General features: G+C 44.0%; 2 protein-coding genes across 3 annotated transcripts in view; both read right to left on the minus strand.

Annotated features, from left to right (window-relative positions):
- Nucleotides 1–9,446, minus strand: part of LOC121546266 (synapsin-3) — a 139,137-nt gene extending 129,691 nt beyond the window's left edge. Inside the window, exon 1 of one of the 2 annotated variants that reach the window (XM_041857433.2) lies at nt 9,093–9,444. The gene's annotated coding sequence lies outside the window, so the exon portion shown is untranslated. Of the gene's footprint in view, nt 1–9,092 lie in introns of both variants that reach the window. The other variant, XM_041857434.2, reaches the window with a different exon arrangement.
- A 5,144-nt stretch (nt 9,447–14,590) lies between these two features.
- The window catches only part of LOC121546268 (laminin subunit beta-1-like), a 54,020-nt gene continuing 48,076 nt past the window's right edge, over nt 14,591–20,534 (minus strand). Inside the window, exons 24-33 of the mRNA XM_041857437.1 lie at nt 18,867–19,236; nt 18,507–18,691; nt 18,152–18,393; nt 17,828–18,034; nt 17,444–17,588; nt 17,014–17,221; nt 16,697–16,835; nt 15,745–15,921; nt 15,476–15,635; nt 14,591–15,315 (exon numbers count right to left, since the gene is read on the minus strand). Coding sequence (XP_041713371.1) covers nt 15,179–15,315; nt 15,476–15,635; nt 15,745–15,921; nt 16,697–16,835; nt 17,014–17,221; nt 17,444–17,588; nt 17,828–18,034; nt 18,152–18,393; nt 18,507–18,691; nt 18,867–19,236 — 1,970 coding nt within the window. The 3' untranslated portion in view covers nt 14,591–15,178. The remainder of the gene's footprint in view (nt 15,316–15,475; nt 15,636–15,744; nt 15,922–16,696; nt 16,836–17,013; nt 17,222–17,443; nt 17,589–17,827; nt 18,035–18,151; nt 18,394–18,506; nt 18,692–18,866; nt 19,237–20,534) is intronic.

The following is a 20,534-nucleotide window of genomic DNA, read 5'->3' on the forward strand; positions in this document are numbered from 1 at the left end:
CTCTCAATCTTAAATAAACATGCCCCATTCAAAATACAGAACTAAGAACAGATATAGCCCCTGGTTCTCCTCAGACTTGACTGCCCTTGACCAGCACAAAAACATCCTGTGGCGTACTGCATTAGCATCAAATAGCCCCCGCGATATGCAACTTTTCAGGGAAGTTAGGAAGCAATATACACAAGCAGTTAGGAAAGCAAAGGCTAACTTTTTCAAACAGAAATAAGCATCCTGTAGCACTAACTCCAAAAGGTTTTGGGACACTGTAAAGTCCATGGAGAATAAGAGCACTTCCTCCCAGCTGCCCACTGCACTGAGGCTAGAAAACACTATCACCTCCGATAAATCTACAATAATCGAGAATTTCAACAAGCATTTTGCTACGGCTGGCCATGCGTTCCACCTGGCTACCACTACCCCGGCCACCAGCTCTGCACCCTCCGCTGCAACTTGCCCATGCCCCCCCCGCTTCTCCTTCACACAAATTCAGACAGCTGATGTTCTGAAAGAGCTGCACAATCTGGACCCCTACAAATCAGCTGGGCTAGACAATCTGGACCCTTTCTTTCTAAAACTAGCCGCCGAAATTGTCGCAACCCCTATTACTAGAATGTTCAACCTCTCTTTCGTAAGGTCTGAGATCCCCAGAGATTGGAAAGCTGCCGCGGTCATCCCCCTCTTCAAAGGGGGTGACACTCTAGATCCAAACTGTTACAGACCTATATCCATCCTGCCCTTCGAAAGTTTTTGAAAGCCAAGTTAACAAACAGATCACCGACCACTTCGAATCCCACCGTACCTTCTCCACTATGCAATCCGGTTTCCGAGCTGGTCATGGGTGCACTTCAGCCACGCTCAAGGTCCTAAACGACATTATAACCGCGATCGATAATAGACAGTACTGTGCAGCCGTCTTCATCGACCTGGCCAAGGCTTTCGACTCTGTCAACCACCGCATTCTTATTGGCAGACTAAATAGCCTTGGTTTCTCAAATGACTGCCTCGCCTGGTTCACCAACTACTTCTCAGATAGAGTTCAATGTGTCAAATCGGAGGGCCTGTTGTCTGGACCTATGGCAGTCTCTATGGGGGTGCCACAGGGTTCAATTCTTGGGCCGACTCTTTTCTCCGTGTATATCAATGATGTCGCTCTTGCTGCTGGTGACTCTCAGATCCACCTCTACGCAGACGACACCATTTTGTATACATCTGGCCCTTCATTGGACACTGTGTTAACAAACCTCCAAACGAGCTTCAATGCCATACAACACTCCTTCAGTAGCCTCCAACTGCTCTTAAACACTAGCAAAACTAAATGCATGCTCTTCAATCGAACGCTGCTGACACCTGCCCACCCGACTAGAATCACTACTCTCGACGGGTCTGACCTAGAGTATGTGGACAACTACAAATACCTAGGTGTCTGGTTAGACTGTAAACTCTCCTTCCAGACTCACATTAAGAATCTCCAATCCAAAGTTAAATCCAGAATCGGCTTCCTATTTCACAACAAAGCCTCCTTCACTGATGCTGCCAAACATGCCCTCGTAAAACTGACTATCCTACCGATCCTTGACTTCGGCGATGTCATTTACAAAATAGCCTCCAACACTCTACTCAGCAAATTGGATGTAGTCTATCACAGTGCCATCCATTTTGTCTCCAAAGCCCCATACACTACCCACCACTGTGACCTGTACGCTCTTGTTGGCTGGTCCTCATTACATGTTCGTCGTCAAATCCACTGGCTCCAGGCCATCTATAAATCACTGCTAGGCAAATCCCGGCCTTATCTTAGCTCATTGGTCACCATAGCAACACCCACCCGTAGTATGCGCTCCAGCAGGTATATCTCACTGGTCATCCCCAAAGCCAACACCTCCTTTGGCCGCCATTCCTTCCAGTTCTCTGCTGCCAATGACTGGAACGAATTGGAAAAATCTCTGAAGCTGGAGACTCTTATCTCCCTCACTAACTTTAAGCATCAGTTGTCAGAGCACCTTACCGATCACTGCACCTGTACACAGCCCATCTGAAATTAGCCCACCCAACTACCTCATCCCTATATTGTTCTTTATTTTGCTCATTTGCACCCCAGTATCTCTATTTGCACATTATCTCTTGCACATCTATCATTCCAGTGTTAATACTAATTGTAATAATTTTGCACTATAGCCTATTTATTGCCTTACCTCCATAACTTGCTACATTTGCACACACTGTATATATATTTTCTGTTGTATTTTTTGACTTTATGTTTTGTTTTACCCCCATATGTAACTCTGTGTTGTTGTTTTTAATCGCACTGCTTTGCTTTATCTTGGCCAGGTCGCAGTTGTAAATGAGAACTTGTTCTCAACTGGCTTACCTGGTTAAATAAAGGTGAAATAAAAAAAGAAACAAAAAAATAATTATGAAATGTTCTATGGCAACTTGCCTGCACACGACATGTAGAATATGTTGCTATAGCTGCAGTAGCAGAATACTGTAGAGAACATGGCCCTCAAAGGACATATGTGAAAGTTAACATTTGGGAATTGCTTGTAAAGTGTTAACACAGATATTACTCAGGGAGCTGTCCACTCTCTGTGGTGCTGAAACGGTTAGAGCCCATCCTTAGAGATCCATCAATCGCCACTAAAGGCAGAGGGAAATCACTATCTTTACACCACCACTGGCGCATTCCCCCACTTTCTCACCATCCTTAAACCAGTCTTAAAGCAGCTTTCCCCTCATCCCTCTGCAAATACAGTATCTGATGCTATTAAAGAGTTGGGGGCCAACCCTTTCTCTCTCTCTGCAGGAAGTGAGGCTTATAAAACCTGCCCCCGTCTCTCCCAATCTGATGAGCCGACATTAGCAATAAGAGGTTATCAGTAAGAGTGGCGAGGGGAAAGGAGAGGCGGCACACATTTAGAGGTCCCGACAACATATCTAATAATCAACCCCCCAGGGCCCCAACTGATCACCTCTCTCTTAGCCGTCTCTGTAAACAACAGATAGAGCCTTGACTGGTACTGCACCAAGGCAGGCAGAAATGGTTTGCATTGCACTAGGGAAGGCAGTAATGGTAGTCTCTCCTCTGTAATTAATGGATACAGCAGGATAATGCTAGACTAAGGCGATGTTAAAGACCGTGGGGTGGCTGTGTTGATGCATGGTGACGATAATAGGGTTGCTGGCACCAGGGTCAGGTGAGGGGCGGACCAAGAGGACCACAGGCCATGGGTAAAGGGAGTATCAGGGGTGGATTAGAAGCTCTGTGACCTTGTGGGAGAGAGTATCATAGAAGAATGATGTGTAGCACTGCTGAAGAGGAATGGTGCCCTCATAACCTCAGCACAAGATATAGGTGATTATCATGATGACTCATAGAAATAGCCCTGAGGTGTTCTGGCAGAGTTTGTATGTGAAGGGAGGTGGATATGTAACGGCTAACTGAACCTAGAAAAGTCCATCATCTTGCTTTCAAGTGGGTGGTAGAGAATATGTTCCATATTAAAGTACATGCAGTGAGCAGAGGGAGCTTGAGTGTCTCCCTTCCGTGCATTTAGCATGTTAGCAGCATTACAGAGTTTGTATTATTAATGGCGGTCAATGTGTCTGAGGTCAGGGATATGGAGCGTTATATAGGGTCATTACTTAAATGAGGGGAAGTCACAATGGTGAGTAGGAGTACAGTTGACTGGGACTTGAAAGAGCCTAAGCACTGTGGAGGATAACAGTTGTATGGGAATTTCTGCCTGATATGAATTGCATTGCCTGTAACAATCTATGTGAAAAACACCATTAATAACGAAAACAGTTGCACATCTAAAAGCCATCTAAAAAGCAGAGCATAACGATACAATGGGGTTTGGGTCTCCCTCTACAATTCCGCTTTATATTAATAGCTCATCCAACATCAAAAAAATTACACATGCGCACACTCATACCCGACCTGTACGTAGCACACGTTTCTGGTCCCCTAGTACTTAGTGAGATAACTGACACAGCAGTCGCTTAGCAACCAGTTCCTTTTTTTACTACTAGTCTAAAAGAAACTTGTCACGGTATCCGATGAGTGTGATGACATACAGTATATGTGAGTCATCGCGATACATCAACCACATGGCATGCCATTGGGTTCCCAACGAAGAGTCAGCTCTATTTTATTCTCACTAGTGCCAAAAATGTTATAATCAAATCTCTATATCTACACAGACTGCTGTCACATACCACATGAACATCTTCTCAACTAATACCCTTACCTCCTCATCATTAGTAACCATGAAAATAAGGATATTCGGAAAGTATTCAGACCCCTTGACTTTTTCCACGTTGTTACGTTACAGCCTTCTTCTGAAATGTATTAAATAAATACAAATCCTCATCAATCTACACACAATACCGCATAATGACAAAGTGAAAACCGTTTTTTATAAATAAACAGAAATTCCTTATATACAAAAGCATTCAGACCCTTTGCTATGAGATTTGAAATTGAGCTCAAGTGCATCCTGTTTCCATTGATCATCCTTGAGATGTTTCTACAACTTGATTGGAGTCCACCTGTGGTAAATTCAATTGATTAGACATGATTTGGAAAGGCACACACCTGTCTATATAAGGTCCCACAGTTAACAGTGCATGTCAGAGCAAAAACCAAGCCATGAGGTCGAAGGAATTGTGCGTAGAGCTCAGAGACAGGATTGTGTCGAAGCACAGATCTGGGGAAGAGTCCCAAAACATTTCTGCAGCATTGAAGGTCCCCAAGAACACAGTGGCCTCCCATCATTCTTAAATGGAAAAAGTTTGGAACCACCAAGACTCTTCCTAGAGCTGGCCGCCCGGCCAAACTGAGCAATCGGGGGAGAAGGGCCTTGGTCAGGGAGGTGAACAAGAACCCGATGGTCACTCTGACAGAGCTCCAGAGTTCCTCTGTGGATATGGGAGAACCTTCCAGAAGAACAACCATCTCTGCAGCACTCCACCAATCAGGCCTTTATGGTAGAATGGCCAGACGGAAGCCACTCCTCAGTAAAAGACACATGACAGCCCGCTTGGAGTTCGCCAAAAGGCACCTAAAGGACCCTGACCATGAGAAACAAGATTCTCTGGTCTGATGAAACCAAGGTTGAACTCTTTGGCCCGAATGCCAAGCGTCACTTCTGGAGGAAACCTGGCACCATCCCTACTGTGAAGCATGGTGGTGGCAGCATCATGCTGTGGGGATGTTTTTCAGCGGCTGGGACTGGGAGACTAGTCAGGATCGAGGGAAAGATGAACGCAGCAAAGTACAGAGAGATCCTTGATGAAACCCTGCTCTAGAGCGCTCAGGACCTCAGACTGGAACGAAGGTTCACCTTCCAACAGGACAATGACCCTAAGCACACAGCCAAGACAACGCAGGAGTGGCTTCGGGACAAGTGTCTGAATGTCTTTGAGTGGCCCAGCCACAGCCCGGACTTGAACCCGATTAAACATCTCTGGAGAGACCTGAAAATAGCTGTGCAGCGATGCTCCCCATCCAACCTGACAGAGCTTTAGAGGATATGCAGAGAAGAATGGGAGAAACTCCCCAAATACAGGTGTGCCAAGCTTGTAGTGTCAACCCCATGAAGACTCCAGGCTGTAATCGCTGCCAAAGGTGCTTCACCAAAGTACTGAGTAAAGGGTCTGAATACTTATGTAAATGTGATATTTCAAAAATAATTATATATATATATATATATATATATATATATATACACACACACACACACATTTGAAAACATTTCTAAAAACCTGTTTTTGCTTTGTCATTATGGGGTATTGTGTGTAGATTGATGAGTGGGGAAAAAACTATTGAATCCATTTTAGAATAAGGCTGTAATGTAACAAAATGTGGAAAACGTCAAGGGGTCTGAATACTTTCCAAATGCACTGTACCTTTGTTTTGATACCGACATTTGAGTATCTTCTTGATTAAAAGCTTTAAACAAATGTTTTAAATGGACTGGGATTACTATGTGTTTAAAATGTAGCTAGCACTAAGACTGCATTTACACAGGCAGCCCAATTCTGATATTTTGCCCAATTATTGACAAAAGAGCTGATCTGATTGGTCAAAAGACCAATTAGCGGAAAAAGATAGGAATTGGGCTGCCTTTGTAAACGCAGTCTTAAGCATAAATCATAGTCCACACAGTAGGGGTGTGAACATTTAAACGTTAAAACATTTGAACGAAATTGGGATCGTTGATGTGAAGCAAAAATCCCTAACTGAAAAACAATGTTTTATTTATTTTTTATTTTTACATAAGACATGCAAAACAAGACATTGCAAGATACAGATTACCAAGACATATACGCATGGTTCTTTCTGCCTGCCCCCTCCTCGCTCTCCCTCGCCTGCTTTGTCTTTGCTAGCGGAATCGAATCTTGACACATAAATGGGAGGCAACGTGCAAGAACTCGAGGAATCTGTTATTTTGGAGTCGACAACACCACTACGTCAACGTCGTTAAACAGTTGGGAAAATGGCAGAGAAAGGCACGCGACAGCATCGAAGTCCTGTATGGCAATACTTTGAGAAGTTAAATGAGACGATGGTGAAATGCAAACTTGATGCATCGTTCAGAAACATACAACATCTCATTGGGAAGGCTGATAAAGGCTTTTTATCAAAAGCAATCACTTTTGCATGTGAAAACACAGAATAGTCGTTACATTTCATTTCAGCAAGCCATGACACATTTTACATTTAAGTCATTTAGCAGACGCTCTTATCCAGAGCAACTTACAGTTAGTGGATGCATACATGTATTTTTTTTTTGCATTCCCCCCCCCCCATAAATTAGTGTGAAGGTACCAGGTTATGCCCACTAGGTGCCGCTATTCCTGCTGTTACTGCCACACCATTTTATCAATTTTGCTGGTGTCTTGTGTTCTATGGCTAATTTCTTTCATTCTTTCATTGCTAAAAAGAGGTTTGGTCCAAATCGGATGTTGGGTACAATATTTATTGAATATTATATGAATCCTATAAATGTAAATAGACAATTCTGGTATAAACAATTAGCTTCAAATAATCTTTCAACAAAATAATTTATCCGTTTCTAACTACAGAAACAATTTCAGAACCATCTGAGATGGTGGGTGTCAAAATCCTCGTGTGCTTTTTGAGGTGGAACAACATTACTCAATACTCCACGTGCTTAACCTACATCACTTCGCCATCAGCCAAAACGGGGCACCTGGCTCACACCCACGAGGCAACCCGGTTTCCAAAATGAATGCAATCAACGCTAACCCGGTTCACCCAGGGCAGGTCCGGGGCATTAATCAAATCCCCTCATTGTATCATCACCTTCCAGCCACAGAGAGACCAGAGGGTGGCAACCTTAGATGGCCTATCAGCCTGCCACTACGGTGCCAGGGCTACACAACCATGGGCACAAACCGCTTAACCAATCCCTCACCATTTCATCATTAGCAACCAGTCCTGCAGAGTTAGGAGGCAGAAGAGGATACTTCTATTTTTAAACCTAAATCCATATCAACAGTTATCTCCTTGACGAAAGGCTTTTCCATGGGCTGGGATTTCTGTGTGTGTGTATAAAATACAGCTGAGACATAGAAATGGATGACGTCATTAACAGCTTAATATTCCTTGCTCGATGTCTTCTGTCTTATCTATGAGGTGTTTACACAGCATGTTTTGGGCTGGGATGGGCTGGACTGGGCCTTTCCCTGCATGCAGCCTTGGCCTGGCAGCAGTGAATGAGGCAGTGGCTCAGGAGGACAAGAGCGTCAGTCAGAGGCATCATCATCACCTCTCAGCCACAGAAAGAGATAACGGGTGTCAACCTCAGATCGCCTCTCACTGCAGATGGCCCATCAGCCTGCCACTATGGGGCAAGTCCCAACAGTTTTGGCTTATTGTATTATCATTTGCAACAAGGACTAGGCATCAGCATTTCTATGTTTACTGCAAAAACTGCTAAATTGAGCAAATATCCAGATCAGCAAATGAAACATTAACAGCTTTTCATTAGACTGAACACTCAGAGAACACTCCAGCTGTCTCAAGGAGAAGCTATTAAATATCGAATGGCGTTTATTCACCAGATCATGGCTTCCTGTTGAGATCATCAAGAATCCCAGATCATCAGAGCCTAAAGCAAGACTCACTAGTACTGACTATGTCTATGTGTTACATAGTCAATTCTTTCAATTGAACATTTTGGATTCTCAGACTGACTAAAGAATCAAGGGGAAACACTGGCCGGAGAGGATACAGGCTACAGCTCACTAGCTTTCTACTCAGTCACAGACTGACAGCATTCGCACAACGTTGAGTTAAATCAGATATGACAGCATCTCTAGACAGCTATACAATTAACATGGATATGATTCTATAGATAAAAGATATACGCATGATCATACAGCCTTCAGTAGCCTAGACAGCTATACAATTAACATGGATATGATTCTATAGATAAAATATATACGCATGATCATACAGCCTTCAGTAGCCTAATAGACATACTATTTAATGGCATGATGATAAACCGCCTAGTTCCTATCAACTTCAACGAAAAAGAAAACAGGAACAATTACATTTTCAACAAGTGTGTTCACTCGCTCTGCATAAAATAGCATCATTTTGGTATATTTGGTGTATCATATCATTTTGGTATATATAATTGTTGTATAAAACATGCCAAATATGTTGATACAGAGGGTTGGGATTCACTAAATACAAACAAAACTGACTGAGAAGCCTAATTAGGAACGCATCTGCGTGTGACAATGGAGTCCTGGCTGCATGCAGGAATTCCCCTTTCACCCCAAACCAATCCATAAATCATAAGATATTCATGAACAGATCATTACCGTCACCAACTACCCCATGTAACAAGCAAACAGCCCTGACTGCAACGCGCTAATTAGCCTGCGCAAAATAATAATATCAGCGGCTAACCGTTTTGTTTTTATGGTGAATGATCCATTTCAACTGAGAGCGGTGGACCGAGAATGACGTGGCGATAATTTTTAAAAACAAAATACATGCGGGCAGCATCGAAATTGCAGTGAACATTTTCATTCATTTTTCTGTAATGTTTTACCTGGGTATCTGGTATCACGAAGTGTTTGGATGATGCTCCCCTTGCGCTCGTGTCACAATCCTCAGCAGCTCGCGCTTCAGCTTCAGCATCCACCAGTCTCCTCCGTTTCCAACAATGCATGCTGGGAGCTGCAAAATGCATCCATTCCTGAGATCCCCTTCTTACCTCATTGGTCGATTCGTTTGTGGTATTTAATAGCATCCCTCTTAATTTGTTTGAATTGTGGAACACAAATATTTAATATTTCAAGGATGTGGCAGCATTGCATTTTCAGTTCAGACAGATGCAGTGCTGAGAGATAAGAGAGACTCCAGACAGGTGTTTTATGGGCTATTGATTTCCAGGGAAGCCCTCTTTCCTTGAAAACACACACACACACAGACAGACACAGACAGACACACACACCACAGAAAAACCACAGAAAATATTTATATTACATTCATTTGGAATCATATATCTTGTGTAGGCTTAATCATTATTTGGATTTCAGACAGAAGTCATAATTTCTGTTATGTATATTCTTGGGACACCAATGTGTTTTGGCCTATCCAGAGTCAGACCACAATCTCTTTATGGCAAATATTCATTAAATTACCTTTGCAAAATGAAGCCCTCCACAATTATAACATACTTGTTTACTGTCTCGATGCTCCCTATCCCATACACTCATATAAAAAAGGGTTCCAAAAGGGTTCTGCAGCTGTCCCCATAGGATAACCCTTTTTGGTTCCAGGTAGAACTCTTTTGGGTTCCATGTAGAACCCTCTGTGGAAAGAGTTATACATGGAAACCAAAAGGGTTCTACCTGGAACCAAAAGGGATTCCTCAAAGGGTTCTCCTATGGGGGCAGCCGAAGAACCCTTTTTGGTTTTAGATAGCACCTTATTTTCTAAGTGTGTAGGGCCAGAAAACACTTCACCACTACTCCCATGATAGGAACTTTGAATGACCATTCCGGGATTGAATGAGTCAAAGCTCTAACTCTCAAACGTAATGCCCTTGCTCAGTGCTGTGTAACAAATAATATATATGACATGAATTCATGATTTTGATTATAAACAGTTATATTTTTTATTTGTATTGGGAAACACCTCTTCTGATAGGCTATATGAAACGAGGTTGCCTCATATTGGAAACTTTCCAGGGTGACTGGATTGGAAACTTTTAATTAATTCAAACAAAGTTGACTGAATTAATTCAAGCCTACATCTTTGATTGTTTATAGGCTAATTCGAATTTAGTGAGTAGTTCCGGCCTTGTTCATCCTTCCAGGGAAAAACACAGTACATTCACAGATGCTGACTCCCATTGATTCCCTTAGTAAAGATATCATTGTCACTATAAGCAGACTAATTAACTTCAGGCTTAATACAAATATCAATTGCTTGTTGGGTTGATAACAGAGGGATTAGAATGTAACTAGTAAACATTGAGGTTCAATGTCAATTGTATTTGAGATTCATAGCAAGTCAGTGGTTTGGAGCGTTTCAAGATCACAGTATTAGTATGCATGCAAGATGCACAATGTGACTTACTCCCTTTATCAAAGTCATGCAGTATTTTGTTCAAACAGCTTGAGCCCGGGGGTGTCATTTCATTGTGAGTGAGCTGTCAGAAGTTCAATGACAACAACAACAAACACTAAATTCATTCTGAATATTTCAAATGCAACAACTATTTGATTTTATACCCAGCCTGCAACGTTGGAACGTCTGCCAAAATTCAGCTTTTGATTTCAAAGCACTTTTGACACCCAGCCCACTTATTTAAAAAAAATTTGTGCCCACTGAAATTTACCACATCAATCAATAATAGACCTCTGGCAGAGGAGACTCTTTAATGAACACATTAGTTTAGATGATTCACTACAGAGGGAAACCACAGACATGACTTACTATACGCTTTTTTCTCTTTTATTTGGATATGATATTTAGGAGTCTCTCTATATCCAATATTTGATAGTTGAATGTTTTAGCACCTTGTACATTCCAGTAATGAGTCAAATGATGTATGATGGCTAGCAGATTAAAAAAATAAATAAAAATAAGGTGTGTTGCGCAGTGTCTAATGATTTTAATCAACAATGCCATTTCACGTTTCATTCAGCAGACACCTACCTATGTCATGAGAAATTACAGCGGATCCTCATAGGAAAGTGACATCCATTCCATTGCCATTAATCATAAAGAAACCTGACTCACTTCCAATCCCTCTCTAACTTTCCTTTGTAACAACCTGCCTTGTCATAGAGCAGACTGGGTTACTGTGAAGCACTTTGTGACAAATGTTTTTTTCAAAGGTGCTAATTAAAAAATATATATATTTGATTGATTGATTCTCTCTCCCGCTCTCTCTCTCCCTCTATCTTGCTCTCCTTCTCACTCTCTCGCTCGCTCTCTCCTCTCTGCAGCCCTTCTATGGTCTGGCGGCTGCTCTAAAATGGTTCCTCACCAACTTCCTGCTGTAAGTGTGAGAGATCAGAGCAGCATCATCAGCAGCACAATGACTCGGCACAAAGAAAGGTAAACACTGGCATTTCAGACCCCAGTGGGAATGGGCCAAGGAGAGAGAGGAGTCATATTTAATTAATATCTCATATCAATTCAGGAAAACCACACTCTACCACACTTGCAGACACATGCTGATATTGAGAAGTGCCCCGTGGCCAGCTCCATGGGAACCACAGCGTTTTCCTTTCCGCCCGGCAGCTGTAGCCATCTCAGGGCCCAGTGGCTGCCAATGAAATGGTCCAGACAGGAAGTGGATGTTAGAGCCGGTTAAGGTCAATGGCTGTTTACTGTCGTACGATGGATGGACTGATCTTAGCCTGCAGGGCACAGCTGTGTTTTTCTATAGGACAGCTCTATTTAGCTGTTCTGCAAATGGATGATGAGGTTAGGCATGGTATAAGGTTTGCGGAGTTGCATCCATGCAAGCTGATGAAAAAAGATGTGTCTAGAATGAGGCATTGCACTGCAGTATGACTTTTGTGATGTATTAAAATGATATACAGTGGGGAAAAAAAGTATTTAGTCAGCCACCAATTGTGCAAGTTCTCCCACTTAAAAAGATGAGAGAGGCCTGTAATTTTCATCATAGGTACACGTCAACTATGACAGACAAATTGAGAAAACAAAATTTAGAAAATCACATTGTAGGATTTTGAATGAATTTATTTGCAAATGATGGTGGAAAATAAGTATTTGGTCACCTACAAACAAGCAAGATTTCTGGCTCTCACAGACCTGTAACTTCTTCTTTAAGAGGCTCCTCTGTCCTCCACGCATTGCCTGTATTAATGGCACCTGTTTGAACTTGTTATCAGTATAAAAGACACCTGTCCACAACCTCAAACAGTCACACTCCAAACTCCACTATGGCCAAGTCCAAAGAGCTGTCAACGGACACCAGAAACAAAATTGTAGACCTGCACCAGGCTGGGAAGACTGAATCTGCAATAGGTAAGCAGCTTGGTTTGAATAAATCAACTGTGGGAGCAATTATTAGGAAATGGAAGACATACAAGACCACTGATAATCTCCCTCGATCTGGGGCTCCACGCAAGATCTCACCCCGTGGGGTCAAAATGATCACAAGAACGGTGAGCAAAAATCCCAGAACCACACGGGGGGACCTAGTGAATGACCTGCAGAGAGCTGGGACCAAAGTAACAAAGCCTACCATCAGTAACACACTACGCTGCCAGGGACTCAAATCCTGCAGTGCCAGACCCCCTGCTTAAGCCAGTACATGTCCAGGTGCGTCTGAAGTTTGCTAGAGTGCATTTGGATGATCCAGAAGAGGATTGGGAGAATGTCATATGGTCAGATGAAACCAAAATATAACTTTTTGGTAAAAACTCAACTCGTCGTGTTTGGAGGACAAAGAATGCTGAGTTGCATCCAAAGAACACCATACCTACTGTGAAGCATGGCGGTGGAAACATCATGCTTTGGGGCTGTTTTTCTGCAAAGGGACCAGGACGACTGATCCGTGTAAAGGAAAGAATGAATGGGGCCATGTATCGTGAGATTTTGAGTGAAAACCTCCTTCCATCAGCAAGGGCATTGAAGATGAAATGTGGCTGGGTCTTTCAGCATGACAATGATCCCAAACACACCGCCCGGGCAACGAAGGAGTGGCTTCGTAAGAAGCATTTCAAGGTCCTGGAGTGGCCTAGCCAGTCTCCAGATCTCAACCCCATAGAAAATCTTTGGAGGGAGTTGAAAGTCTGTGTTGCCCAGCGACAGCCCCAAAACATCACTGCTCTAGAGGAGATCTGCATGGAGGATTGGGCCAAAATACCAGCAACAGTGTGTGAAAACCTTGTGAAGACATACAGAAAACGTTTGACCTGTGTCATTGCCAACAAAGGGTATATAACAAAGTATTGAGAAACTTTTGTTATTGACCAAATACTTATTTTCCACCATAATTTGCAAATAAATTCATAAAAAATCCTACAATGTGATTTTCTGGATTTTTTTTTCTCATTTTGTCTGTCATAGTTGACGTGTACCTATGATGAAAATTACAGGCCTCTCTTATCTTTTTAATTGGGAGAACTTGCACAATTGGTGGCTGACTAAATACTTTTTTTCCCCACTGTAATTGTACATGTACATAAACACGCTTCCTGGTACCTAGACTGTTGACCAGGTCCATCTTTAGTCAAGATCAGCAGGGTCTGCTGGAGACCTCAGGTGGCTGGTTATAAATATAAAACCTCACAGCACAAGCATTCACATCACACAGTCAAACCACTGTACAATGCATACTGTACAAAGGGGAAGGGACCGTCTGGACCACTTTCTAAAGCAATTTATCTCACAGATATGCTGGGGTTTGGGTCAATATGTGGGGGAAAACAGTGACGCCTGACTGAGTTGCAGCACTAAATGGAAAGAGCTCATTTCAGAGGGAGGGAAGGCTGCCATTATTGATTGCTTCCTGCCCTATCTCATTTGATGAAGAGGTCCAGGAGGAACACTGCTGGTGCCATTTGTCTCTCATTTGCTCAGAGCAAATCTGAGTCACTGGGTGGAGACACAGTGTGATGGTCACAGAGGAGGAAACCCTCCGGATAGGAAGGAGGGATTCATGGGAGGATGAGAGAGATGTTCATTGTGTTTAACAGGATCAGTCTGAGGAAAGAGCTGTTCAGAATCACTGATCTACAAAATCACCTCGCATCAATATTGCGAGAGAGCAAGAGAGAGAGAGTGAGAGAGAGAGAAAACAGATAGACAGGCAGAGAGAGAGAGACAGAGACAGAGACAGAGACAGAGAGAGAGAGAGAGAGAGAGAGAGAGAGAGAGAGAGAGAGAGAGAGAGAGAGAGAGAGAGAGAGAGAGAGAGAGAGAGAGAGAGAGAGACTGTAAGAGAAAAGGCAGGATAAAGAAAAGCAGAACACTGACTGTACAAACTGATTAGAAGGTAGGCTGTTTTACAGTATATTTGAAAATGTAGGAAATGGATAGTTAAGCCTACAATGACAGTGAATGAGTACGGCTGTTTCAGTTGGCAGACTGAACAGCATTTTATTACAGTTAAAAGTGATAGAAGTACATTAGCCTGTAATTGAATTGGACTCCATAAGGGAAAACTAAGCTGAAATTGGGTATGTGCTGCTACTCCCTAGTGGTGATGATAATGCAGCAAAAAGAGGGTACAGTTTTTTCAGATTGCCACTAGGGGAAAGCAAACACCAAAGACTGTAAAGTTTAAAAGCATCTAATTTTAGGTAGAGGTGAACTAGGCAATGTTGAATAGGCTCTCTTTTGCTTTGGTCCTGACACATTTTAGTATCTTTACAGACAAGATTATAAAATCATGAAATCTATGTGCAGTCATGGTTAAAACATGTATTACTTGTGATAATAGCTTATATGGCTTAGAAACCGTTTCATACAGAAACAGTTTTTTTTATGGAATACTTGGTTCTTAGTGGTAAAATACTGCTTTTGGTCTTTGGAGTCTCCTGAGTGGTTGTCATATTCTCTCTTTGGCACTAAAGAAGGCATCGTCATAATCTCTGGTATGACATCAGGGTAGGCATTGCTAGGAATGCTGTTATCATGGTTACCCTAAGAACAGGTGCTGTAGACCGTGACTTTCTGGCTGATGTCATTGAGCAGCTGGCGTGCCGTTTTCTCCAGCCCGGCCAGCTGACCTGCCTTGGCCTCCAGAGTACGCTGGTTGGCCGCATACGACCTCTCCAACTCTGGAAACACACAGTGGTGTCATTAGAGAGAGTGTGTGTGTTTGTTTGTGCATATGCATGCATGCGTGAATGTGCGCTTGTGCGTGCATGCTTGTGTGTGTTAGCGCGTTGGTTTGTGTGTGTGTGTGTGTGTGTGTGTGAGCATGCATGTGTGTGTTACCACTGAGTCTCTGTAGTTTTTCGCTGGTCTGGATGAGCAGCTCCTTGGCCTCCTGCTGCAGTAGCTCCGCCCTCTTCCTGGCGTCGGACACGCCCTCTGCCTTCGTCACCACCAAGCCCTCCACAACACTGTACTTAACCTTCACCTCCGAGTCAAACTCCTACACACAAACACACACACAAAGCAGAAAACACATTGAGAATGGGTAACAATTTAATTGGCAGCTAGAATGCTGGGCTGTGTGTGTGCGTGTGTGTGCGTGTGTGTACCTGCTGGGCCTGCTCTGCGTCCTGCCTGGCGGTCTCAGACAGTCTCTCAGTGTGCTGTGTGCGGTTGCTGGTGCCCTGGCTGCTCTCTCTCAGCACAGTTACGTCTCTTTCCAGCTGCAGCAGACGCAGTGTGGCGTTACTCAGACGCAGCTCCGACTCCGCCGTCTCCGACTCCACCTATAAACACACAAACACATATTAGCATGTATTCATACACAGACGCAAACACACACATGTATTGCTCTTCTATCCTCGTGGGGACCTAAAATGAATTTCCATTCAAAATCATATTTTCCCTAAACCTAACCCTAACCCTTACCACAAGCCTAACCCTAATCTTACCCCTAACCCTAACCTGTAACCCTAACCTAAACCCAGCTCCTAACCCTAACCCTAAACCTAACCCTTAAGCTTAAAATACCCTTTGTCCTCATGGGGACGTGGGAATTTTCCTTGTTTTACTATCCTTGTGGGGACTTTTGGGGATTTTACGTCCCAACAAGGATAGAAGAACCAACCCCCCCCCCCCACACACACACACACACGCAAACACACATCTAAGCATGCACACACAGATGCAAGCACACACATCACACAATACACACTTTTAGAGACCTTGTATGGGATGTGCATTTCTACAAATCTCCAAAATTGCTCTCTCTACAATGCATAGGCTGAAAACCCTAAAAACATGTGGTATATGGCCAATATACCACGGCTAAGGGCTGTTCTTAGGCACGACGCACCCCTGAGGTGCCTTATTGCTATTATAAACTGGTAATCAACGTAATTAGAGCAGTAAAAATAAATGTGTCATACCCGTGGTATGACAAATCAGCATTCAGAGCTCAAACCACCCAGTTTATAATAAAGCTTATACCACAATCGAGAGAATTGCCCCTGTGTGCTTAGACACAATTGAAGCCCTGGTCAGAGGTCAGAGGTGACTTACAGAGGTGATGAGGTCAAGTGTTCCCCTGGTGTTGTTGTGGGCCTGTTTGACGGTGTCGATGGCAGCATTCTGAGCGTGCTCAGTTGTTTCCAGAGCCTCCTTCACCAGGGCAGCTGTCTCCATCTCAGACGCCTCCTGACTGAGAGACAGAGAGAGAGGAGATTGTATGTTTTTGTGTGTGCATGTGTGTGCGTGTGTCTTATCAATGTGGTTCAAGTCTGTGTGCATTTATTAGTGTGTTTGTGTGTGTGTGTGTTTGTGTGCATGTGTTTGTGTGCGTGTGTGTGTGCATGCATTCATGCATGCGTGCATCTTACCTGGCGGTGCGGGCCTGCTCCAGCAGCCTCTCTGCAGTGTGTATGTCGTTGGCACTCTGACTGAGGATGTCCTCCACGCTGGTGAGGGTTCCCACCCTGTCTCTGATCTCCTGGGTCAGGGCCTCCAGCTGCCCGGGCGACGTGGGCATTTCCAGGGCCAACACCTCGTTCGACACTGCTTCGATAACCTCCACGTTGGCACGGTCGTCTGTCACCGTGGAAACAGAGCTAATTAGACTCAGAGAGCCATACACAGGTGAACTATCACAATCAATTATAATAAATTATAATCACAATCATTACCTATCACTCACATGGGGAAAGAAGAGCTGAAGCCCTGATTGTCTATGAATCAGTGATAATTTAGTTAGTCTGTCAGGTACATTGAAAGATTGAGGCCTGCTCTTTGGAAAAATGTGTGTATACTCACTAGTGAGTAGGTCTCGTATCTCCTTGATGAGGCTGCGGAGCTGCTCGTTGCTGTGCTCCACTCTATCTCGGCTCTGGTTGGACTTCAGCAGCACCTCCTGAGCACTCAGCTTGGCCTTGTCCGCACGCACCTTCACCTCCGACACCTAGAGGGCGCCACAGGAAATGTTAACTCAAACACAGTAAGGTAAACACTCCTCAACAGATCAACGCTTGTGCCAGAGCAAGCAGATATTCTATGCTCTTTGGTAACTATGATGATAAGGTAAGATGACCTGACTATATTCATGAAGGGCTGAATCATAACTGAACATCAGCTCTATTATTATATGCATGAATCTCAAGTTAGGATTCGTCCCAGAGAATAAAAAACGACAGTTCCCACCATCCTAGAGAGCTTGTCCACTTCCTGCATGGCGGACAGGATTTCCTGGTCGAAGTCCTTGGCTGTTTTCAGAGCGCTTTGTGTCTGTGTGACCAGACCCTCACACCCCTCTCCACCACAGCGATGGGTGCCATCAACAGACACACACCCCACCCCTCCACAGGGGGACGCAGCACACCCCTCCTTCCCTCCAGCCGCTCCACATGTCTGCACAGAGAGAAAACACACCAATCGGGTTAGAGCACTGGAAAACCAGGGACCGATCAAAAAAGCAGTATGGCGAAGAAGTGCGATGATAATTGGCTACTGATAGGTCAGACTTACCTGCTTGCTGAGCTCTGATAGGTCAAGAGTTTCGAGCTCTGTGGCGAGCCGCTCCAGTCTCTCTGTGTGTTTCTGTTGTCTCAGGTCAAACTCGGCCTGGTTCTGGCTCAGTCTGGCCTCCGCTTCGCGCCGTAGTGTAGCCGACTGTTCCAAAGTGTTGTCGGGGTAACTGGTGGTCTGATTGGCACGGATCTCCGCCTTCTTAGACTCCAAGTGTGCCTCGGTGATGGTGTCCATCGCTCCTGATATACACAAATAAAACAGACACACACACACAGGGCACAGGGGTGTGTCAGAACTAGTAATGATGTCATGCATACTGTACCCCCTCTCTCACCCTCTACCCCTCTCTCACCCTCTATGTTAGAGTTCTTCACAGTCTTTATGTGGTCTCTCATGTCTTTGACTGTTCTCTCCAGCTCTCGGGCTTGCTCTCTCAGTGTGTCTATACTGGCCTCAGTGTCGTTGGCATTGACAACGAGACGTGACAGGGAATCCTCTGAGACGTTCAGCCTCTCGTTCAGGTCTGCCACCAGCTCACTGTTACAGACACAAACACACACAATCGTATTTTCATTAGAGTTGACATGGACTGATCATAACATCAAGCATACAAACAGAACCCTTGGCGCTGTGTGTGTCAATGCGTAAATGTGTGTATGCATGTGCGTGTTTGTGTGTGTGTGTGGAAGTGCACGTGTTTGTGTGTACATACGTGGCCTGCTGCATCATCCGTTGTACATCTTCCATCCTCTGTATAGCAGGGTTGTTCTCTACTATCGCACTGATAGCATTAGCACTAATCTCCAGACTGCTAACGGTGTCTTTGTATGGCGCCGTCACCCCATTGGTCTGGAGCTCTGTCACATGATCTTTCAAACGCTGCGTCTGATTGGTCAGTTCCCCTACCACGCGGTCCCACTCGGCGAAGCACCGGTGGCATCGTTCGCAGGCAGGGAACTCCCCATGGTACCCCCTGGCACACTGGTTACACCTGGGCCCAGACACACCCTCCACACACACACACTGGCCGGACGAACGGTGGCAATGCTCCCTGGCGATGCCACGCAGGTCACAGTTACACGCTGGAGGGAGAGAGAGAGAAAGTGGAAGAGGAGAAGAGAGCAAAGGGTTAAACACATACACATACCTAGAGTTGACTTGAGGTGAAAACAGTGGTGATGATGGAAAGGAAATCAACTCCTAGTAATATGAGAACAGGTCTGTGCCCTTTAAAAGCCCCCTTACGGAAACAGAGGTATTGCAAAACTATATTATTAACGGCTCAACAGTCCTGCGATACGAGTAAATAGGCCCACAGGTAGCCTTGACCTCTGAACTCTATCCCCCTTTTGACCCCCCAGTCTGAAGCACATCAGAGACAAACCCTCTTACCTCTAGAGTGGAGGAGAGGAGAAGGAGAGGAATGGAGTGATGGAGTAAGTCAGAGTGAAAGAATGTGGGGAATGGAGAATAGGAAAGGGTGTATATAAGTGGTTAGCTCCCATTAGTGTTGCCTGAGCTTTTGAAGAGGGTGATTGATGCAAAAAAAATGAAAAATGATTCAACATACAATTATAAAGCAACCAGCTGCAATAGGATTGTGAGTTTGCTCAACAAAATACCATTAAAGTTAATTCAATGTACATTTGTAAGGCAACCAGCTGCAATAGGATCGTGACTTTGCTCAACATTTGGTGTACAAATGAACACCTGCTCTTTCCATTATATAGATTGACTATGATCCCTTATTGATGTCACTTTGTAAATCCACTTCAATCAGTGTAGATGAAGGGGAGGAGACAGGTTAAAGAAGGATTTTAAAGCCTTGAGACAATTGAGACATGGATTGTGTATGTGTGCCATTACGGTTAATGGGCAATACAAAAGGTGCCAGGCGCACCGGTTTGTACCAAGAACTGCAACGCTGCTGGGTTTTTCACACTCAGCAGTTTCCAGTCTGTATCAAGAATGGTCCACCAACCAAAGGACATCCAGCCAACACCTTGTAAAGTCCCGACGAATTGAGGCTGTTCTGAGTGCAAAAGTTTGGAGTTTTGTACACTCAATGTAGCTGAGTGTAGCTGAACAAACATACATTCTTAAGTTGATTTGTATGTTCTCTCAACTTAGAATTTTAGGTTGAGTGAACATACAATTCAAATTGACATTTATTCTACCTTATTTGCATATTTCCCAGTGTAAAATTAACTCTTTATGACAATACATTACATATATCGTAAAGCCTTTCTTTGAGGGCCTAGTTACACCCTAACACAGTGGTCTGAAGCTCTTGTTTTACAGCCTGCAAGTCACATTATGCTGGCTTGCAAAGTGATGTGTAATTCCTATTGGAGTTAATCACCCGCAACGGCTGCCAGGG

Source organism: Coregonus clupeaformis, unplaced genomic scaffold (assembly GCF_020615455.1).
Source record: "Coregonus clupeaformis isolate EN_2021a unplaced genomic scaffold, ASM2061545v1 scaf0013, whole genome shotgun sequence".
Classification (NCBI taxonomy): domain Eukaryota; kingdom Metazoa; phylum Chordata; class Actinopteri; order Salmoniformes; family Salmonidae; genus Coregonus; species Coregonus clupeaformis.